The following is a 24,966-nucleotide window of genomic DNA, read 5'->3' as shown; positions in this document are numbered from 1 at the left end:
ACAGTCAGTATACCTACATTGCTTGGTACAAACACCCAAACGCAAATGCTGTTTGAAGTGTTCTATAAACTATAAAACCATCAGATATAGCAGCAGAATTAGATCATTCAGCCCAGCAAGTTTTCCATTGTTCAATCATGGATGTTTCTCAAATTCATCCTCATGCCTTCTCCCATAACACCGTTGCTAATCAAGAACCTATCACTGTCTTAAAGGTACGTAATGACTTAGCATCCACAGCCTTCTGTGACAATGAGTTCCACAAATTCACCACCCTCTGGCTGAAGAAATTATTCTTCATCTTAGTTCTAAAGGGTCGTACATCCACTCTATTCAGGCCTCTCACTATTTTGCAAGTTTCAATGAGACCTCCCTCAGCCTTCTAAACTCTTATCAAGTACAGACCCAGAGTCCTCAATCGTTCTTCATATGACAAACCCTTCATTCCCAGGATCATTTTTATAAGCTTCCTCTGAATTCCCTCCAAGGTTAGCAAATACATTCTTAGATTCGGGGGCCCAAATCTGCCAAATGAACCTGCATGTTGACCTTAAGATAATCTTGAACTAGGACTCATGTCCCTTTGTGCTTCAGATTTGTGAAGATATTCCCCATATAAAATAGTTTTTTTTGCTACCAAATGCAAAACTTCACACTTTCCCCATACTGCATTCTATCTGCACTCTTTTGTCCAGTCTCCTTGCCTGTCCAAGTCCTTCTGCTGCCTCTCCACTTCCTCAGTATTACTTGTCCCTTCACCAAATTTTGTGTAATACTTTTTTTAAATGGGAAAAATGTCTCAGTCTTGAGGACATATAACCTATATACCTAGCATTACACTGGCAGTGAAATTCATTATCATATTTCTCATTTGTGTGATAGGTAGAACACCTTTTGGCTTGGCAACAATATCATGCTGGTGGCAAAGACCAATTGTGTTGCTATTGCATAGTAGAAACATGAAACAATTACAGTGACCCATTGCTCACATTTTTTGGACACCTTACTTAGAGTGAGTTGGAAGTAGGCTAGGAACTTTACAGCACCTAAAGTGTTGGCCTTGAGTTCGTTCATAGTATTGCATGATACACAGCACAATACACAGAGGAGTAGCTATCTTACAGATAGTTTTGATATACGCAATTTCAGCTTCAAACCTCTAGAGTGAACAAATGGCTCAGAACCTATTTGTAAGGTCACCTAAAAAGACAACCTTATCACGTGTGGAACTGTAGGAATCCTAATGCGTATATTACCAGTGAAGGTAATTTTGTGGAAGTTTCCTTCACCTTTGCAAAGACAATACAGTACTTGTATTGCATTGTTTCATGACATTTGTACTGCAGCACTATATCATGCCCTGCTGCCATTGTGTGAATCAATATTGATTGAACATTGGTATTCAGCAACTTGGCAACTGTGTTCAGTTTTAACAACCCTGTGTATGCCCAAAACAACAGCACGTCACAGAACCTTTTTGGGGTCCCATGGAACTCATGCATATTTCCAATATGTAGATAATGTTCACTATATTTGAATCTGCAGTTGCATGAAAGAATTTCCTTGTACATCTTAACCAATGTATTCATTGTGAAATTAACCAGTGGTTTCTCTACTACCATCTACTGCAAGTCTACCTTCCCTGATCAGTATTCACATTGGGATTTGATAATTTCAAGTGCTATAAATTAGCCAAATTAGCGACTTTACAAAGAGGACCTGAGCCATTTGTTCACCATGCAATCTTGATACCCAAATAGGTTACATCAAAGCCATCCTGCAAAATAATGTACTCTGATCAGCTCTGATAAATGCCCAGTCTTCTTTTGATTACCCAGGTAGGGTAAAAAGTCAATGTGGTATGTCAATTTCAATGTCAATGTGATATTAGGTACGTAGGTCTTATGTCCCAAAGGCTGACAGAACATATTATAAAGCATATCCCTTCAAATGTTCTCAATAAGGAAGGTACTCACTGTATCCGACCAGTCCATGCTTGCAAAATGCACAACTATGTCAAATATTAGATACAATTCCACAACTGGACAATGTTTGCTACCTAATCAAGTGTGTGGAGCATTATACTGACATCAATATAGGATTGACAGTCTGGTTTGTAGTTTGGCACATTTGCATCTACTAGCAGCTACATACATTAATACACAGTCCTCTTCTTGTAGACAGAAAGAAAAATGTACACACTGCATCTGTTTCAATGCAACAGAATAGGTGACAGACATTGACACATGTACTTTTCAGGATAATTCTTTATTCAGAGTCAACCTTCCTTATTTAAAATTTAAACATAGCTCGGCAGTTAACTGTCAATCATTAGCTAGTACATTCTCCATGGCAACAACTCCAAAGTTCACTTACCAATCAACCAACACATTCCTCTACTCCTCTATTTTCCCTTTACTTTGCTATTTCATTTGAATTTTCCTATGAGTGCAAAACAAAAAGCTTTGACAAAATATCTTTTTCAACAATACTCACGGTGTTGCATACTTGGATTTTCAAAGGGCATTTGATAAGATGTCACACACAAAGATAATACACAAGATAAGGACTCAGAGTTGGGGTTGATAGATTTGCCTGGACAGAGTAGTCATTAACAAATAGGAATCTAAGGGCAGGGATAAATGGGCCATTTTCAAGTTGTAATGCTATGACTAGTGGATTTCCAAATAGATCACTGCTGAGGTATATGCTGTTTACAATTTATATTAATGACTTAAATGAAGAGACAGCGAGTAATATACAGTTGGTCCCGCTACAATGCTTTTCTTCAATGTGTTTGGCTTTAACGCGATTGAAGAGTGTAGACTGTTATTTGTAGAACACAAACTTTCCTTACCTATATTGGCTATAATGCGATTTGGGCCCCATTAGTTTAAATGGCACAGCTATTGTGTGATTTTCTTAGAACGCGAGATCATACAAAAATGGAACTATCACGTTATAACTGACTGTATTTAATTTTGCTGTCAAAACAAAATTAGCTGGAAAGTAAGATGTTAGAAAGGTACAGAGGTTGAATAGAAATATAGATGAATTAAGTGAGTGGAGTGGGAAACAAGGCAAGATGAAGTATAATGCAAGGAAGTGTGAGGTATTCAGATAAGGTAATAAGAATAGAAAGCAGAATATTTTTTAAAATGAGGGAAACTCGTAAATGTCACTATTCTAAGGGACTTGGGTTTACTTGTACTGGGAAGACAGAAACGATGAAGGGCTTGTGCCCGAAATGTCGAATGTCCTGTTCCTTGGATGCTGCCTGACCTGCTGCGCTTTAACCAGCAACACATTTTCAGCTCTGATCTCCAGCATCTGCAGACCTCACTTTTTACTGGGAAGACAGAAAGTTTGCTTGCTGTACCTGCAGGCTATCAGATAAGCAAATGGCAAATTGGCCATTATTGCAAGGGGATTGGAACACAAAAGTAAGATGTACTGTATTGCTATATTGTAGAGGGTTTTGGTGAGACCACATTTGGAGTACCATGTGCAGTTTTGGTCTCTATCAAACAAGTATTCTGTTTTGGATACTAATGAGGAGGATAGCCTATCAAGTGACAGGAGCAATATCCAGTAGAAGGATGGGACAAAGCATAGTAGAGCAATAGTAATTGGAGAATTGATAGTCAGGGACACAGATAGGCGCTTCTGTGCCACGAGAGAGACTCCTGGATGGTATGTTGCCTCCCTGATGTCAGGGTCGTAGATATCTCTGATCGGGTACAGGGCATCCTGAATTGGGAGAGTAAACAGATGTCATTGTCCATATTGGCACAAATGACATAGGTAGGAAGAGTGACAAGGTCTGCTAATGATAATTCAGGGAGTTAGGTAGTAAGCCAAAAAGGAGGACCTCAGGGCAGTAATTTCAGGATTATTCCCTGTGCCACGTGCTACAGAAGCTAGGAAAAGAGACAGCATATAATTGTACATGTGGCTAAAGAGCTGTTGGGGGTGGGGGTGCTTCAGATATGTGTATATTGGAATGTCTTCCAGGGAAAGTGGGGCCTGTACAAGAAGGATGGGTTGCACCTAAACTGGAGAGGCACCAATATCCTGACAGAGAGGTTTGATGTTGCCACTTTGGATGGTGTAAACTAGTGTAGCAGGGGGGTGGGAAACATAGCAGCAGGTCAGTAAGTAAAGTCATTGTGGAAGAGCTTAATTCAAAGATAGACATAGGTAAGAGGAAGAGAAGTCAGGGAGAGGTTGACGAGGTCAGCGGAACTGAAGGCTTGCACTGTATCTGCTTCAATGCAAGAAGTATAACACGTAAAATAGATAAACTTATAGCCTGGATTAATGTATGCAATTATGATGTTGTTGCTGTCACAGAGACATGGTTGAAAAAGGGATAGGATTGGCAGGGTAATGTTTTAGATTAACGATGCTTTAGATGAGACAGAGGAAGCAAAGGAGGTGGGGGAGTTGCAAACTGGACCTGGTATCAGGAAATGAGACCAGCCAGGAGATAAAAGTTTCAATGGGTGAGCATTTTGGGAATACCGACCATAGTTCTGTACGTTTTCTGATACTTATGGATAAGGACAAGATTGGACCTTGGATGAAGGTGTTAAATTGGGGGAAGGCAAACCATAACCAAATTAGACAAGAATTGGAGAATGTGATTGGGAGCAGTTGTTTGAAGGTAAGACCACATCTGACATGTGGGGGTCTTTTAAAGACCAGTTGGTTAGAGTGCAGAACAGGCATGTTCCTATGAAAATAAAGGACAGGAATGACAGGATTCAGGAACATTGGATGACAGGGGAAATTATCAGCTTAGTCAAAAAAAAGGAAGCATACCTAAGGTCCAGGCAACTATAAGCAGACAAATCCACAGAGTCATGGAGATGTACAGCACGGAAACAGACTCTTTGGTCTAACTCGTCCATGCCAACCATTCTCCTAATCTAGTCCCATTCGCCAGCACTTGGCCTATATCCCTCTAAACCCTTCCTATTCATATACCCACCCAGAAGCCTTTTAAATGCTGTAATTGTATCAGCCTCCACCACTTCATCTAGCCGGTCATTCTATGCATGCACCACCTTCTGAGTGAAAAAGTTGCCCCTTAGGTCCCTTTAATAACTTTCTCCTCTCACCCTAAACTTATGCTCTCTAGTTCTGGACTCCCCCATCCCAGGGAACTTGTCTATTTATCCTATCCATGCCCCTCTTGATTTTATAAACCTCTATAAGGTCACACTTCAGCCTCTGATGTTCCTGGGAAAACATCCTCAGCCTATTCAACTTCTCCATATAGCTCAAATCCTCTAACCCCGACAATATCATCGTAAAGCTTTTCTGAACCTTTTCAAATTTCACAACATCCTTCTGATAGGAAGGAGACCAGAATTGCATGCAATATTCCACAAGTGGCCTAACCAATGTCCTGCCTTGAAGAATGTAGAGGAAGTAAGAAGCAAATCAAATGGGGATTAAGGAAGGCTAAAAGGACTATGAAAAGTCCTTGGCCAGTGGGTTAAGGAGAATTCCAAGGCATTTTATACATATATTAGGAGCAAGAGGTTAGCTAGGGAAAGAGTAGGCCCACTCAAGGATAAAGGAGAGAAGTTGTGTATGGAGGCAAAGGAAATTGGTGAGATCCTAAATGAATACGTTACATCAGTGTTGACCAAAGAGAGGGACATGAGACATTTTAAGGTTAAGGAAAAATGTATGATTACTCTCGGGTAGGGTCAATATAATGAAGAAGAAAGTGTTGGGTCTTGAAATATATTAAGACAGACACATCCCCAGGGCCAGATAGGATATATCCCAGGAAATGTGGAAGACAAGGAGGAAACAACTGGGGCTTTTACAAATATCCCTGTATCCTCTTTGGCCTCTGGCAGGTTCCAGAGGACTGAAGAATGGCTAACGTTGTTCCTTTGTTTAAGAAGGGTAACAGTGGTAGAACATAGAACTTAGAACAGTACAGCACAGAACAGGCCCTTCAGCCCACGATGTTGTGCCGACAACTGATCCTCATGTATGCACCCTCAAATTTCTGTGACCATATGCATGTCCAGTAGTCTCTTAAATGTCCCCAATGATCTTGCTTCCACAATTGCTGCTGGCAACGCATTCCATACTCTCACAACTCTCTGTGGAAAGAACCCGCCTCTGACATCCCCTCTATACTTTCCTCCAACCAGCTTAAAACTATGACCCCTCATGTTAGTCATGTCTGCCCTGGGAAATAGTCTCTGGCTATCGACTCTACCTATACCTCTCATTATCTTGTATACCTCACTTAGGTCCCCTCTCCTTCTCCTTTTCTCCAATGAAAAAAGCCCGAGCTCAGTCAACCTCTCTTCATAAGATAAGCCCTCTAGTCCAGGCAGCATCCTGGTAAACCTCCTCTGAACCCTCTCCAAAGCATCCACATCTTTCCTATAATAGGGTGACCAGAACTGGATGCAATATTCCAAGTGCGGTCTAACCAAAGTTTTATAGAGCTGCAACAAGATCTTACGACTCTTAAACTCAATCCCCCTGTTAATGAAAGCCAAAACACTATATGCTTTCTAAACAGCCCTGTCCACTTGGGTGGCCATTTTAAGGGATCTATATACCTGAACACCAAGATCCCTCTGTTCCTCCACACTGCCAAGAATCCTATCCTTAATCCTGTACTCAGTTTTCAAATTCAACCTTCCAAAATACATCACCTCACATTTATCCAGGTCGAACTCCATCTGCCACCTCTCAGCCCATCTCTGCATCCTGTCAATGTCCTGCTGCAGCCTACAACAGCCCTCTATACTGTCAACGACACCTCCAACCTTTGTGTCGTCTGCAAACTTGCTGACCCATCCTTCAATCCCCTCATCCAAGTCAGTAATAAAAATTACAAACAGTAGAGGCCCAAGGACAGAGCCCTGTGGAACACCACTCACGACAGACTTCCAGGCAGAATACTTTCCTTCTACTACCACTCACTGTCTTCTGTTGGCCAGCTAATTCTGTATCCAGACAGCTAAGTTCCCCTGTATCCCATTCCTCCTGACCTTCTGAATGAGCCTATCGGATAATCACAGGCCAGTGAGCCTGACATCATGGTGGAGAAGCTGTTGGAGAAGATACTGAGCATGAGGATTTATTCATATTTCAAAGCAAATGGACTTGTTAGTGATAGGCAGCATAGGTATGTGTGGGAAAGGTCACATCTCATCAACTTGATTGAGTTTTTTGAGGAAGTGACAAAAATGATTATATAGCATAGAACAGAATGGCACAGTACAGGCACTTTGGCTGTCGATGTTCTGCCAACCTTTTATCCTACTCTAAGATCAGACTAACCTATATACCCTTCATTGTACTATCTTCCATGTACCTATCCAAGAGTTGTTTAAATGTCCCTAATGTATCTGACTCTATTACCACTATAGTTTGATGAAGGAAAGGTGGTGGATGTTGTCTCCATGGAATTCAGTAAGGCATTTGATAAGGTACTTCATGGCAGACTGGTATAAAACGTAGAGTCTCATGGGATCTGCAGTGAGCTGGCTAGATGGATACAAAGTTGGCTTGGTCATAGAAGACAGAGAGTAGTGGTGGAAGGGTGCTTATCGGAATGGAGATTAGTAACTAGTGGTGTTCTGCAGGGGTCAGTGCTGGGACCTTTATTGTTTATAACATATAGAAATGATCTGGAGAAAAATGTAGGTGGTCTAATCTGTAAGTTTGCGAATGACACCAAAACTGGGGAGGTTGCAGATTGTGAGGAGAATTGTCAAAAGATTCAGCAGGATATGCACAGAGTGCAGATTTGGGCAGAGAAATGGCAGATGGTATTTAATCCGGACAAATGTAAGGTGATGCATTTTGGGAGATCAAATTCAGGTGCAAATTATATAATAAAAAGCAGAACACTTAGAAGCATTGACATACAGAAGGATCTGGCCTACAGGTCCACAATATCCCTGAAAGTGGCAACACAGGTGGATCAGGTAGTCAAGGCAGCATACAATATGCTTGCCTTCAATGGCCAGGGCATCAAATTTAAAAGTTGGCAAGTTCTGTTACAGCTGTATAAAACTTCAGTTGGGCCATATTTGGAATATTGCATACAGTTCTGGTTGCCATGCTACCAATAGTACATAGATGCTTTGGAGAGAGTGCAGAGAAGCTTTACCAGAATGTTGCCTGATCTAGAGGATTTTAGTTATAAGGAGTGGTTGGATAAACTTGGATTGCGTTCACTGGAAAGATGGAGGCTAAGAGGGGTGACCTGATAAAGATACACAAAATTATGAGAGGCATAGACAGGGTGATAGTCAGAGGCGTTTTCCCAGGTTGGAAAGGTCAACTACAAGAGGGCACAGCTTCAAGGTGAGAGGGGGAAAGTTTAGAGGAGAAGTGCCAGGAAAATTTTTAAGAGTGTAGCAGCTGCTGGAATGCACTTCTGATAAAAGTGGTAGAAGCAAATGCATTAGCAATGTTTATGACATATTTGACAGATGCATGAACAGAAGGCAAACAGAGGGACAGAAACCATGTATGGGCAATAATTAAAGCTTCTTAATAAGGATTAGGAATTGGCATAGGCGTGGTGAGCCGAAAGGCCTGTTCCTGTGCTGTACTGTATTGTATTTAATATATTTACATCAGAAAGCAGTACAGTGAAAAAATCAATTAGATTTGGTGCCTGAAATGAGAGGCTCAGTAAATTGGATCTATATTTTCTGGAGTTTATCATAAAGAATAGTGATATCATTGAAAATTCAAGATTCTTAAAGGTTTTGACAGGGTAGACATAGAAAGGTTGATCTTACTAAGAAATCTACCAAGCTAGGGCTCAATTTCAAAGCAAGGGTGATTATTTAGGATAGAGGTGAGGTGGACTTCATTCACTCAATTAGCTGTGAATCTTTGGAATTCTCTACCATAGAGTTCTGGATGCTTCAACATCAAAATATATTCAAACAATGAGATAGACAATTTTTTTTCTCCTCTAAGTAAATATGGGGAGTAGACAGCAAGGTGAAGGTTGTATTGAATGCAGAGCAGGCTTGACAAGCTGACGAGTACTGATGCTCATACTCCTCACATTCCTACAATAGTGACTGCAATTTAAGATAATCTATGTGAAGAACTAAGTCAAGATAATGAATACAAGATACTTTATGAATACACGATCTTTATCATCATACCTTTTTCATTGTTTAAACAGCTTTATACTAGTGATGACAATATAACAAAACTCTGGAAGAAAGAATCTTCATGAAAGCTGTAACTACCTGTAAATGCTGGACTTTTAATTTGGAACTCTGAGGGTTTACTGTTACATCGTGTTCTCCAATAATTCCTGCTTGCTCTTTTAGTGACTGGTACATCTTCAGTCCGTATGCGTAAATGATGCTTACTTTCTTTCATGTTATCCAAAGCCTATTAAAGTTTAAATCAGTACAGCCTATAAAAGGTGTTAATCACAATGTGATCCTGCTTAATTTCCTAAAATAGTTTTATCATTAATCCCTTGTAAATTAACAGTTATCTGTTTCCTTCCTCCCTCCCTCATTTTCCAGAGCAAATCTTTTCAGAGCTTAGTAGTCAAACAAATGATCTGATCTCAGACCTCTGTCACTGCTGAACAGCAATCAATAAAATTATGCAAATAGGTCAAAGTTAGGCATGTGTCCAACAGTAATTCAAAAATCCAAGACTGGAAACTTGATAAGTGGGAAAGATCAAGAGTATGGTCATGCCTTACTATGCATGGTGCTTCAATATCACTACAAACCAATATTTGTGGTACAATTTCTCTGTAAAATATTGTGCTTGATGGGTATATAAGACATTCAGGGTAATTCCGTATACATGTTTGCAGCAAGGAACCATAAACCCCTGTACCACATATCAATGTCATCAATGAATGGAAACTGCAGCATATCTTTAATTTCACAATACATACTATCAGACAGAAAGTATCCCTTTTGCCAGCGCTGACTTGAAAAATCATTCCCACTGGGTGCAAAGACAAAACTGAGTGTTATGAAGGTGTAGGTATGTACTGTACCTTTAAGAGAGAGAGGAAGCTAGCAAGGACTGACTGAAAGCACACAGTGTGCTGAACAATTTTAAAATGTAACAATTGGTTGAAACAAATACCTGGAGTTGCATTGCCATGAAACAAAAACAAATTCAAATTCGGACAATTAGTTTAAATTATGCCCCTGAGGCCAAAATCCAATCCAATCTGTTTGGGATAACATCAAACCAATGAAATAATCCAATATTTTGAGGTATAAGACCAGACATTTTGAACAGTTGGGGGAGAACTGCCAAGAACAGCAATAAGTATAAACTGCTAGCCAAATAACTCTCTAAAAGGTACCTGTCCATAAGTAAATTTGCGCAGCAGTAGACCAAAGAAAAGACGACACAGTAAAATACAGAGGAAAATCTACAAAGGCAAATCGACAAAGGTGACTGGTTTTGAAATGTGATTTTTTTTGTAAATCTTAACCGTTTATTTTTAATCAAACCAGTATTGTAGAGTGGGAGGTAAAATATAGGTTTAAGAGAAAGGAGTCATAAATAATTGCCTAAATGTTCTCTTTCGGACTTAAAGAATAAAATTGTTAATTTTTACAATAAATAGTGATCTCTGGGCTAGTTCTTTGCCTCTTGAAATTTAATAGATTATGGTGCAAGGTGAGTTCCTGTGTGTGTTGGGTTTGAATTCGCAGATGGGTTTACCCCATGTTTACCCCATTTGGGGGCTAGTCGCTAGTATTTGAATAGTTTGGGTCTCAGATTCATGAATTGAATAGTTTAGACAGATCCAGTTTGAGATTTGGACAAATTTGAGCAGATTTGGGGTATACAAAAAACCCAGTAGATTTAAACACTTGCTGGTTAGAGCCTTAGATATTTAAATAAAATGTAGGTGAGATAATTTGTTTAATTTTGGTTACTTGTGGTTGGCTAAATTAAAAGTGAGAGAAATGGCTCTTAAAATGTCTAAAGAGGTTCTGGGGTTTGAAGATGATTCCCAAATTTGCTAAGAAAGTTTAGAAAGAAAAGAAAAAAACATTCTCTTAGAATTAGCAAAGAGATTAGAATTGGGTTGAATCAAGGACAAAAGTAATGCTGAAATTTGACTGATAAAGCATAGATGAGCTTGGTATCTATTCAATGTTATATATATGTGGGAAGAAGTTAGTATGAACTTATATTAAAGTAATATGTATGCCATGGTAATGCGTTTAAGGAATAGAGAAAAAAATGAAGCCACCTTTTCACTATGATGGTTCATTTTTTTCTTAAGGGGGGAGTTGTTATGAAGGTGTAGGTGTGTATTTTACTTTTAAGAGAGAGAGGAAGCTAGCAAGGACTGACTGAAAGCACATAGTGTGCTTAAGAATTGAAAAATGTAACATTTGGTTGAAACAAATCATTGGAGTTGCATTGCCATGGAACAAAAATAAATTCAAATTCGGCCAATCAGTTTAAATTATGCCCCCGAGACCAAATTCCATTCCAATTTGATTTTTACTGTTTGGAATGACATCAAACCAATGAAATGATCCAATGTTTTGGGGTATAAAACCAGACATTTTGAACGCTTGAGGGAGAACTGCCAAGAACACCGTCAAGTACAGACTGCTAGCCAAATAGGTCTCTGAAAGGTACCTGTCCATAAGAAAGTTGTGCAGCAGAAGACTGAAGAAAAGATAACCCAGTAAAATACAGAGAAAAATATACAGGGGAAAATCTACAAAGGCAACCGACAAAGCTGACTGGTTTTGAAACGTGATTTTGTAAATCTTAATCGGGGTTTTTTTTTTAAATCAGACAGCATTGTAGAGTGGGAGGTAAAAGATAAGTTTAAGAGAAAGGAGTCATAAATAGCTGTCTAATGAACTTAAAGAATAAGGTGTTAATTTTTACTTTAAATAGTGATCTCTGGGATAATTCTTTGCCTCTCAGAATTTAACAGATTACAGCATGAGGTGAGCTTTTCTGTGTGTTGGGTTTAAATTAGCAGAGGGGTTTACCTCATGTCATAAACTGAGGCATTACAGCCTAATACCTTGATTATGCTTTTCATAGGGTGATATAGAGGATTGGTGAGGGCAATACAGTTGATATCATAGAGTCATAGAGAGGTACAGCATGGAAACAGATCCTTCGATCCAACCTGTCCATGCCGACCAGATATCCCAAACCAATCTAGTCCCACCTGCCAGCACCTGGCTCATATCTCTCCAAACCCTTCTGATTCATATACCCATCCAGATGCCTCTTAAATGTTGCAATTGTACCAGCCTCCACCACCTCCTCTGGCAGCTCATTCCATGCACGTACCACCCTCTGCATGAAAATGTTGCCCCTTAGGTCTCTTTTATATTGCTCCCCTCTCACCCTAAACCTATGCCCTCTAGATCTGGGCTCCCCGACCCCAGGGAAAAGACTTTGTCTATTTATCCTATCCATGCCCCTCATAATTTTGTAAACCTCTATAAGGTCACCCTTCAGCCTCTGACTCTCCAGGGAAAACAGCCCCAGCCTGTTCAGCTTCTCCTGTAGCTCAAATCCTCCAACCCTGGCAACATTCTTGTAAATCTTTTCTGAACCCTTTCAAATTTCACAACATCTTTCCGATAGTGGCCAACAATATTCCAACAGTGGCCTAAACAATGTCCTGTACAGCCGCAACATGACCTCCCAACTCCTGTACTCAGTACTCTGACCAAGAAAGGAAAGAATACCAAACACCTTCTTCACTATCCTATCTACCTGCGACTCCACTTTCAAGGAGCTATGAACCTGCACTCTAAGGTCTCTTTGTTCAGCAACACTCCCTAGGACCTTATCATTAAGTGTATAAGTCCTGCTAAGATTCACTTTCCCAAAATGCAGCACCTCGCATTTTTTTGAATTAAACTTCGTCTCCCATTTCTCAGCCCATTGGCCCATCTGGTCCAGATCCCGTTGTAATCTGAGGTAACCCGCTTCGCTGTCCACCACGCCTCCAATTTTGGTGTCATCTGCAAACTTACTAACTATACCTCTTATGCTCGCATCCAAATCATTTATGTAAATGACAAAGTAAGGGACCCAGCACCGATCCTTGTGGCACTCCACTGGTCACAGGCCTCCAGTCTGAAACACAACCCTCCACCACCACCCTCTGTCTTCTACCTTTGAGCCAGTTCTGTATCCAAATGGCTAGTTCTCCCTTTTATCCCATGAGATCTAGTCTTGCTAATCAGTCTCCCATGGGGAACCTTGTCGAACATCTTAATTAAGTCCACATCTACTGCTCTGCCTGCATCAATCTTTTTTGTTACTTCTTCAAAAAACTCAATTAAGTTTGTGAGACATGATTTCCCATGCACAAAGCCATGTTGACTATCCTTAATCAGTCCTTGCCTTTCCAAATACATGTACATCCTGTCCCTCAGGATTCCCTCCAACAATTTGCCCACCACTGAGGTCAGGCTCACCGGTCTATAGTTCCCTGGCTTGTCTTTACTGCCCTTCTTAAACAGTGGCACCACGTTTGCCAACTTCCAGTCTTCCGGCACCTCACCTGTGACTATCGATGATACAAATATCTCAGCAAGAGGCCCAACAATCACTTCTCCAGCTTCCTGCATAGTTCTCGGGTACACCTGATCACGTCCTGGGGATTTATCCACCTTTAACCATTTCAAGACATCCAGCACTCCCTCCTCTGTAATCTGGACATTTTGCAAGATGTCACCATCTATTTCCCTACAGTCTTGAAACCTCCGGGTGCTCCAGTTTCCTCCCACAGTCCAAAGATGTGCGGGTCAGGTGAATTGGCTATGCTAAATTGCCCGTAGTGTTAGGTAAGGGGTAAATGTAGGGGTATGGGTGGGTTGCGCTTTGGCGGGTTGGTGTGGACTTGTTGGGCCGAAGGGCCTGTTTCCACACTTTAAGTAATCTAGTCTATATCTTCCGTATCCTTTTCCACAGTAAGGTGCACATAGACTTCCAAAGGAAGCTGGATAAACTACTACATAATTGAAGTTCATGAACGTGGAAAGGCCATTTTCTCTCATGGGAGAACCTAGAACTAAGGGTCATAGTTTAAAAATAAGGGGTTAACCATTTAAGACAAATCTAGAAACATTTTTCCTGAGTTGAGAATCTTTGGAATTCCCTTCCTAAAAAAGGAGTGGACGCAGGATCTTTAAATATTCTTAAAGCAGAGGTAAATGCATTATTGATACTAGGCCTTGTTTCCTTTGTCTTTCACTTTTGTTTTTCATTTTTCTATCTCTCATTTACACCTCTGTTTCTCTAAAAAAAAATGGTTCTTTTTCAGGCAAGCCAGATATCCCAAGTGGTATGCAATAGGAATTGGTGCTGGTGCTTCAACTTTTTACAATTTATATAAATGATTTGAATGAAGGAACTGAAGGTACAAGAACTAAATTTGCTGATGATATAATAAAAGATAGAAAGGTAAGTTGAGAAGAGGAACTAAGGACCCTACAAAGTCATATAAATAGATTAAGTGAACAGACAAAGATCTGGCAAATAAAGTACAATATTAAATTGTCAATTTTAGCAGAAAGAATAAACAAAGAAGCATATAATCTAAATGGCAAGAAGTTACAAAGCTCTGAGATGCAGTGAGATCTAGGTGACCTTGGGCATGAATCATGGAAGGTTAGTGTGCAGGTTCAACAAATAATCAGCAAAGCTAATAACATGTTATGCTTTATTGTAAGGGGAGCTCAACGCACCAGCAGAGATGTTATGTTTCAGTTGTACAGTACATTGTTGAAACCATGTCTGGAATACTATGTAAAGTATTGGTCACTGCACTTACAGAAGGATGTTGATGCATTGATAGCAGTTCAGAAAAGCTTTACTAGTCTAAAACCTGGAACACATGGATTGCCTTCGGAAGAAAGGGTAGACAGGCTGGATCTGTACCTTCTGTAGTTTAGAAGAGTCAGAGGTGACTTAACTGAAGAATATTAAATATGTACCAGGGATCTTAAACATTTTTACATAAGTTAAAGGCCAAGTTTTACTTTAAAGACTAGACAGTATAAATACTCACACAGTGTTAGCAGTTGGTTCCACTAATGAGATTGACATCACAGGAAAAACATTTTTTTCAAAACTCACCCTAAGAATTTTCAACTCCTGATCTCCAAGGCTCTTTACCAGTTGAATCTTGCTTCTAAATTTTTATTACTCTCAAACTTGAAAATCTTCACAGTTTTAATCCTCTTTGATCTTGCGCTGGTTCTGCACACTCCAGCACACACTCACACTGTTTAAGCCTCCCTAATCTGACACTGGTACTGTCCCAAGCATATGCTGGTTCAGACAGTCACCGAACAACTTGCTCCTTTCTCTTTGGTCGAGTAAGAATGAATTTCAAACACCTGAACAAATTGAGCTCTTTCATTGACAGTCTGTCTTTGCCATGTAAGCTACTGGCACATGCTGCAGGTGTGACATTGATGAAGGACAGTGCCATACACTGACATGTCCATTCCCATTGTTATTTTCTGCTGGTAAACATGGCAAATTGCCTGGCTTTCTGTCTGAGCTAAAAGACAATGTATGACAGAACCACTCTGTGTCTATATGCTCCGAAATAAAGTAGCACTGCATTGAAAGACAAGCAAAGACAGAGATACCGTAAGCATCCTAGTGCAAAGAGAATGCTAAGAAAGCAAGCTAAGAACCCCATGATCTGCCCTCTTCCAATGCATGAGACTGGTGCTGTCCATGCACATAAAGTTGCCTGCAGCAGCATTGCAATGTAATGTGTCAGGGAGCTTCAAATTTCAGCACTGAAATGCTGAACTGTATTAGATGTTAGTTTGAAATGTACTATGATGTATTTAAGTTCGTGCTTTGCCAATGCCAACTTCTATTGACAGAAGGTATAGACGCATACTGTCCATACAGTGTGCCCTAAGATGTTGAGGAATGCTGGATGCACTCTGGGAAAAGAGCCTGGCAAGCTACTGTTGCCAGGCAACTGCTCTGACTTCCAAGTTGGGAAATGACACTATCCAATTCCTCTCTAGTAACTGAAAGAATGGCACCTTGCATGTACAGGAGATGAAGTAATAACAAGATGTTAATTCATGCAAATAGGCCCATTGCCAGTTTCAAAATTCTCATCTAGCTGTTGAAATCTCAAGGATAAAAATCAGACATCTTTACAATATTAAGAATCTCAATTTTCGTTCTCGTCATATTTTCCCAAATTTCTCATTGTTGACCATGTTAGTTAGATAGACTCTCAAAGTTTACATGCATGCTTAACTCAAACTTTTCATTAATGAGAAAATAGGTACAATTGTTGAAATTTGCCACTGAATGCTGCAATACTGCTCAAGAAAATTACATAAGATCAAGCATGTATCTGGGCTGCTTTTATATTTGGCACTAGATCTATTTTATTTTTTAAGTAATTAAGTGGCATTCAGCAAAGTTATTCGACATTTCATGTAAAGAACTGAATGTCTCACTCGTTCTTGCCTCTAAATAATTTTGTCCAGTCATTGTAAACATGGCACTCTGATGTGAGATATTGTGTTATGAGATATTGTGTTATTGGCTATCTTTATTAACTCACTCACCAGCTTGATATATTCATTAATATCACATTCCCATTCATTTATTCATAACCCTTTACTAACCCATTATTTCCTATAACACAGTGTCATCCATTTATTCATAAAATTGCGGTTCTGGGTATCCAAATTTAAAAACAATCCTTTCAAACCCATTACTGCATTTTCACACCTTATCAACATACAGAACAATACTATCCCTGTCAAGTCTCCACAAAACATTATAATATTAATCAGCTCATACCAACCACTTCCTGGACCTAAATAGATTAAATAAGTACCTGTAAAATACCTTTTTAAATGGGCCATTATCCCTTCCAGAAACCAACCAGCAAAAGAGCGCTTGCATGAAATTGCATGAACGAATGAAACCCACACCAGCAAATAGTAAATAAATCTTACCACATAGCTGTAGTAATTATCTATTGTTCTTTTATTACGATTTCTAACTTATTTAGAGAATATAGGCTTAGTATTTTTACTAACATTTACTAATTTAAAAGACAAAAGAGCTAACATCTCATAATTATGCAAGCACCAGATAGACATTCCATCAGAAGTACCAGCCAGCATTTAGCACATTTTAACCCGTTTGAAGCCCTTCAAACCTTTGTGTAAAGTCAGAGTCATAGAGATGTACAGCACAAAGACAGACCATTCGATCCAAATCGTCCATGTCGATCAAATATCCCAACCTAATCTTGTCCCACTTGCCGGCACCTGGCCCATAGCCCTCCAAGCCCTTCCTATTCGTGTACTCATCCAGATGCTTTTTAAATGTTGCAATTGTATTAACCTCCACCACTTCCTACGGCAGCTCATTGCATACACGTATCATCCTCTACATGAAAATGTTGCCCCTTACGTCTCTTATATCTTTCCCCTCTCACCCTAAACCTGTGCCCTCTAGTTCTGGACTCTCGCTGCCCCAGGGAAAAGACTTTGCCTATTTACTCTATCTATGCCCCTCATGATTGGGGGCAGATGTTCGCAGGTAAAGGGATGGCTGGGAAAAGGGAAGCCTTCAGAAATGAGATAACGAGAATTTAGAGAAAGTATATTCCTGTTTGGGTGAAAGGAAAGGCTGGTAGGTATAGGGAATGCTGGCTGACTATAGAAATTGGTTAAGAAAAAGATTGAAGCATATGTCAGGTATAGACAGGATAGATCGAGTGAATCCTTAGAAGTGTATAAAGGCAGTAGGGGTATACTTAAGAGGGAAATCAGGAAGGCCAAAAGGGGACATAAGATAGCTTTGGCAAAAAGAATTAAGGAGAATCCAAAAGGTTTTTAAAAATACATTAAGGCCAAAAGGGTAACCAGGGAGAGAATAGGGCCCCTCAAAAATCAGCAAGGCGGCCTTTGAATGGATCCGCAGAAAATGAGGGAGATACTAAACGAGTATTTTGCATCAGTATTTACTGTGGAAAAGGATATGGAAGATATGGACTGTAGGGAAATAAATAGTGACACCTTGAAAAATATCCATATTACAGAGGAGGAAGTGCTGGATGTCTTGAAATGCATAAAGGTGGATAAATCCCCGATCTGATCAGGTGGATCCTAGAACTCTGTGGGAAGCTAGAGAAGTGATTGCTGGGCTCTTGCTGAGATATTTGTATTATCAATAGTAACAGGTGAGGTGCCGGAAGACTGGAAGTTGGCTGATGTGGTGCCACTGTTTAAGAAGGGTGGTAAGGACAAGCCAGGGAACTATAGACCAGTGAGCCCGACGTCGGTGGTGGGCAAATTGTTGGAGAGAATCCTGAGGGACCAATCCTCGGCCCATGGCCACCTGATCAAGATCCTATTGTAGTCTGAGGTAATCTTCTTCACTGTCCACTACACCTCCAATTTTGGTGTCATCTGCAAACTTCCTAACTATACATCTTACGATCATATCCAAATAATTTATATACATGATGAAAAGTAGTGGCCCCAGCACCAATCCTTGTGGCACTCCACTGGTCACAGGCCTCCAGTCTGAAAAAAAACTATCCACCAACACCCTCTGTCTTCTACCTTCGAGCCAATTCTGTATCCCAATGATTAATTCTCCCTGAATTCCATGAGGTCTAACCTTACCAACCAGTCTTCAATGGGGAGCCTTGTTGAATGCCTTATTGAAGTCCATATACATCATGTCTACCACTCTGGCCTCATCAATCCTCTTTGTTACTTCTTCAAAAACTCAATCAAGTTTGTGAGACATGATTTCCCATGCACTAAGCCATGTTGACCATCCCTAATCAGTCCTTGCCTTTCCAAATACATGTACATCCTGTCCCTCAGGATTCCCTCCAACAACTTGCCCACCACTGACATCAGGCTCACCGGTCTATAGTTCCCCAGCTTGCCCTTACCACCCTTCTTAAATAGTGGCACACGCTAGCCAACCTCCAGTCTTCCGGCACCTCACCTATGACTGTCGATGATGCAAATATCTCAGCAAGGGGCCCAGCAATCACTTCCCTAGCTTCCCACAGAGTTCTAGAGTACACATAATCTGGTCCTGGGGATTGATCCACCTTTATGCATTTCAAGACATCCAGCACTTCTGTAAGACCATTGTTATGGCATTTTAATATATGTAAGAACTACGTATATATAAAAGGACTCTTGTAAGAACTGTATTTCGGGATTCTATTGCCAACTCGATCGTGTGTTGGGATTGCTTAATAAAGAAGCTATTTTCGGCACTCACCGATTTTGATCATTATTTGAACACAATCCCAGGCCCAAGGTGGAGATGTTCCTATAAAAGTGGCAGGAACTATTTTCGGTAACCTGCAGTCATTCTTGTTTTTTGCCCAGATGGGGTGGTCTTTTAGTTCTTCCCTTTGGAGGGTTCTGATAGACCATGTTACCTCTCCATCATTAAAATGTAAAGAGAACTCAGCTGGATGAGGATATCCATTCCGAGAAGCAGCTGAGCCACAGGTCCTACCCAGATAAAGGGGCCAAATTCAAGGTATATGGGTTTGGTCTGTTTGATTTCAATCCTGTCAGTTCCTGTTCCATAAGCTGTCCTCACTGTTCTGTCGAGCAGGAGTTTCATCTCATACTTCTGGGGTAAGCACATCAATTCTGCTCCTATGTCCAAAAGGCACTCAGTGCTCAGTTCACCCATCCTCATGTTCACATACAGTCAGTCTCCCCTCTGCTGGCATAAAGCCAGTAGCAGTATAGAGGGGTACGGGGCAGGCTGTTTCAGTTTTTTGTCAACTTTAGCAGCTCTTGCTGCTGGATGGTTAGTTTTTTAAACTGTTCTAGGAAATTGGTGTTACTCCCAGCTTCCGGGCTGTCCTCTTCCTCACTGCTTATTAAGCAATTTCTCCCTTTTCCCTTTTTGCCAGTATCTCTTGGCCCAGTGACCTTCTTTCCATAGAACTGTGCCTTTGTCTTGGGTCTTTTGGGGTTACTTGGGTACTGCCTCATTTGTGGAGAAAGTGAGGTCGGCAGATGCTGGAGATCAGAGCTGAAAATGTGTTGCTGGAAAAGCGCAGCAGGTCAGGCAGCATCCAAGGAACAGGAAATTCGACGTTTCGGGCATAAGCCCTTCTTCATAAGCCTCATTTGTCCTGCCTGAAGGGCTCGCAATTCAATGCCCATATCTTGGTTGAACTTGTGGACCCTGTCCACCAAGTCACAATAATTAATTCCCCTTCTGGTCCCAATCCGGTTTAACATTTTAATTAGCTCAGGTTTAAGATAGGCCACAAAAGCAGATTTCATCCTGTATATACTTTCCAGGTCATTTTAAACCTTTCCTCATATCCTGTGACTTCTTCTGTGGGTTTCTGACAGCAAGCTGTAACATTTGTCCAATTGGTCTTATGCGGACTATACCCTTGTAACTGTGGACCTGTTTTATAGCTGTCCAGCCAGCTTACAGCTCCTGCTCATACTCTCCAAGAGTACCTTTGACTGCCTCATGGAGGCAGCAAACTTCTCTTTTCGTTACAATAACATTCAGAATTTGTACCCCATCCCAGGGATGGAACATACATATTTCCCTTAACCTGTCTAGGCTTTCCCATGTCTTTATTGACCCCCTTCTTTGGTGAGGCATTTCTTTAGACCACCTGTCTATGTTCTTAGGGGTTGCAGGTCCATGCACAGTGTGCATTTCAGTCTGTAGTACCTGAACATCCACCTCAGTGCCATCCTTTAATCTCTGCCTGACCATTTTTTCAATCTTTACTTTCCTGTTTGTAAGGGGCCATAAAAATGGTACCGGGGATATACAGTCCTCATCGCTTTCACTCCTAGGGTCCCTCTGTTTCCCAAGAGCAATAGCTTTGTTTTCCCAAGTCACTTTCTAGATGTCTCGACTCATCAGGTACTAATTCTGTGTGGGTTTTGGCACCGGGAAAGAAACTGACAGTACTGTTATCCTCCAGTTGCTTGTTCTCTTTTTCAAACTCCTGATTTTTAAGGTGAGCTCTTTCCTGTTTGGATTTTTTTCCTGCGGCGATTCATGCATTGCTTTTAATTACTCTTTAAATTGGGTTACTTCACGATCATGGACTTCATTTCTCTGGGAAATCTGTCCCATTAATGCAAGGGACTATTTAATTCTGTCCTTATTTTCTGTCAGGTAGTTTTTCCCCAGACCCATCTCATGCCATCTAGGGTCCACTGTCCTTTGGGCATATTATACTTCTACCCAATTTTGGTTAGGGTCCCTAATGAGAACATCAAATTTGGAGGTGTAGTGGACAGCGAAGAAGGTTACCTTAGATTACAGCAGTATCGTGATCAGATGGGTCAATGGACTGAGAAGTGGCAGATGGAGTTTAATTTAGATAAATGCGAGGTGCTGCATTTTGGGAAAGCAAATCTTAGCAGCACTTATACACTTAGTGCTAAGGTCCTAGGGAGTGTTGCTGAACAAAGAGACCTTGGAGTGCAGGTTCATAGCTCCTTGAAGTTGGAGTCGCAGATAGATAGGATAGTGAAGAAGGCATTTGGTATGCTTTCCTTTATTGGTCAGGGTATTGAGTACAGGAGTTGGGAGGTCACGTTGCGGCTGTACAGAACATTGGTTAGGCCACTGTTGGAATATTGTGTGCAATTCTGGTCTCTTTCCTATCGGAAAGATGTTGTGAAACTTGAAAGGGTTCAGGAAAGATTTACAAGGATGTTGCAGGATTGGAGGATTTCAGCTATAGGAGAAGTTGAATAGGCTGGGGCTGTTTTCCCTGGAGCGTCGTAGGCTGAGGGGTGACCTCATAGAGGTTTACAAAATCATAAGGGATAGGATAAATAGTCAAAGTTTTTTTCCCTGGGGTGGGGGGAGTCCATAACTAGAGGGCATAGGTTTAGACCTAAGGGGCAATTTTTTCACGCAGAGAGTGGTATGTGTATGGAATAAGCTGCCAGAGGCTCATACAATTGCGACATTTAAAAGGCATCTGGATGGGTATATGAATAGGGAGGGTTTGGAGGGATATGGGCTGGGTGCTAGCAGGTGGGATTATTTTGGGTTGGGATATCTGGTCGGCATGGACGAGTTGGACCGAAGGGTCTGTTTCCCTGCTATACATCTCTATGACTATGACTAATTGTTTCAAATTGTACTGAAAAATTAACTTGTTTTCCATTAGTTTAATTTTTAAAAAGAAATTGAGCATTGAGAAGCTGACTTACAAATACTCTGGTGCGTCCCACCAAAAGTCAACATTGCATTGCATTCATATATGCTGATCAGTAAAAAATTAGAAATTATTCAATATTTTGCTATCATATTCCCACAGATACCTTCCCCCAGCCCCATTCCCCTCCCAATTATCTCTCAACCCACCTTAGGCCTCCCACACATTCCTGATGAAGAGCTTATGTTTGAAATGTTGACTCTCCTGCTCCTCGGATGCTGCCTGACCGGGGCTGTGCTTTTCCAGCACATTTTTTTACTTTAACCTAGCTAGTAGTAAAGATAAATAGATAGCTGAATGAAACACTAAAGTTTCATGGCAGGCACCTCAATTTTGAAATTGTTTTCCACTACACCAATGTATAATGAACACACATTTACAATCTACATTGAAACACCTTGAACAATTAACATCTGAGATATATTTTGTTACAAAACATTAAAGAAGCATTTGAAAATTGGTTGGTTCACTCCATTGCAGTAACAGACTAATACCACATTTACTGTGTTTATATGCAATATATATCCTAATCTGAGGCAAAATAGAATATCCAGATCTTTTGCAGTATGTATATCTGCCAATTCAGGTTGAACTCTATACATGAAAATTTGAAATCCTGCTGGTTTGTCATATCATGTATTTTGTTATGAACATAAACAGGATAGAGAACAAACTCATGAAAGAGCATACTCAGGAGTCTTTAAAATTCACTTAATTGTTCAAGTTTATTTTGTGTCAACCATTGGTGAAAACTGTACAATTTATATTTAGTAATATTATTTCTGAATTCAGATTTTAAAATAGATGCAGGTGGATGTTGGTTACCTATGTTAAGGGGTTTCTTTTAAACAAAGATCAGACAGTTCTTCAGGAGTAGTGATTTAAATGCAATATTTTGCCAGCCAGCAAGTGACTATGGCACCCCATGGTGTTAATGGAAAAATGTTTATACTGCTGGGTTTACTACAGGTAAACCTGTAGAGGAGGAAACACGTCAAAAGGGAAGTCAATCATATGGGATTTCACAAGGCTGTTGGAGGAATAGAAAACCTACAAATGCAGGGGTTACAAGTTTGTAGGTACAAACAGATGGACGCCTAAGAACTAAGGAAGACAGGCTAGACCTATCAAGTGATATTAAGACAATAACAGTAAACTTTGTACATATTTATTTGGATGCTGTTTACATGTTGTAACTGTACCTGCCTCCACCATGACCTCTGACAGCTTGTTCCAAACATGCACTACCCTGTGCAAGAAAAGGTTACCCCTTTCACCTTAAATCTTTGCCCTCTAGTTTTGGACTCTCATGATTTTATAAACTTCTGTAAAATCACCCCTGTCTCTGACATTACAGGAAAAAAAGCCCCAGCCTATTCTGCCTCTCTGTAACACAAACAGTCCAGTTCCTGCAACATTCTTATAAAACTTTCCTGCATCATCTCAAGTTTAACAACATCCTATAGAAGGGCAACCAAACTGTACACCCTATTCCAAAAGTGGCTTCACCAATATCCTGAATTGCCACATGATATCCCAACTCCTACACTCAACATGACGACTAATGAAGGCAAGTGTGCCAAATGCCTTCTTCACCACCCTGTCTATTTGCGACTCCACTTTCAAGGAACTATGCACCTGCAACCACTGGTCTATGAATGTGGCAACATTCACCATGGCCCTACCATTAATTCTCTAAGTCCTTCCCTGGTTTGCCTTACCAAAATGCAACAGTGCAATCAAAACATCTCAGAAAAACTAAGAACAGGAATAACAAAACCACCAGGAGTAAGCAGTTCAGCCACTTGAGTCTGTTCTGCCATTCAACACGATCTGGGCTGATCTCATCTCACCTTCAAATCCACTTTTCTGCCCAGGCCCAGAACCCTTTAAAATGTTACTAATTAAATTAAGAAATAGATATTAAAACTGTAGCCATAGTACAAACTGAACTCAAAGTAAATCTAAATCAGGAGAAATCTGCCTGAAATGTATCTGCTCAAATGTTCCCATTTTGATTGCCAAAATGTTAGCAATTTTCATTATTCAAATTTACCGTTAAATATCCTTTGCCTATTAACTGGCACCACAATTGATAGTCAACTTATCCTTTTTAGGTTTATGATACATTCTCTTGAAATTAAATTTAAATTTTAATATCATGTCTACAGAATTAAGTCATCAACATGGACATCATCTATGTTAGATATTTGTTTTAGACAGCATACAATACTATTACCAATTTGTTGCTATTTTGAGAGTGTTTTACTTTGACAATCTTTGACACAAAGCATTGGATGAAGTATTGAGAAATCATTCCCCATAAGGAAGGAAACACAACAATATGGTGAATTAGATTACATCTTTGTAATTACATTCCTCTACAGGTTAACTACGGTCAATACCTGTTGTAAAGAAGTCAGACACATTGCTGTTGCTTGTTCATATAACAAACTAATTTCTGAAAGGCAGGTAAAAGACAGCTTTGATGTGTGCAAATAATAGTGCACATGGCGGAAAGTATATCCATCTCGGTCAATGAAAAGTCTGGCATCTTCAGAATGAACAAGACTGGAAGCTTCCTGCCATAGCACTGAATCACGGAACTGTAAAAGCTTTGACTTTGGAATTGAAAAGAACCAGCCTCCTACATTGAAGCAAAAAGCATCCTCTTCTTGATAGTCTTCTGATGCCAT

General features: G+C 40.3%; 1 protein-coding gene across 1 annotated transcript in view; it reads right to left on the bottom strand.

The window, feature by feature from the left end:
- Positions 1-24,966, bottom strand: part of LOC132824082 (BTB/POZ domain-containing protein KCTD19-like) — a 128,909-nt gene extending 103,943 nt beyond the window's left edge. Inside the window, exons 1-2 of the mRNA XM_060838352.1 lie at positions 24,676-24,966; positions 9,267-9,414 (exon numbers count right to left, since the gene is read on the bottom strand). Of these exons, the coding sequence (XP_060694335.1) occupies positions 9,267-9,414; positions 24,676-24,966 (439 nt within the window). The remainder of the gene's footprint in view (positions 1-9,266; positions 9,415-24,675) is intronic.

Source organism: Hemiscyllium ocellatum, chromosome 17 (assembly GCF_020745735.1).
Source record: "Hemiscyllium ocellatum isolate sHemOce1 chromosome 17, sHemOce1.pat.X.cur, whole genome shotgun sequence".
NCBI lineage: Eukaryota > Metazoa > Chordata > Chondrichthyes > Orectolobiformes > Hemiscylliidae > Hemiscyllium > Hemiscyllium ocellatum.
This window is presented reverse-complemented; position numbering and strand designations above follow the sequence as displayed.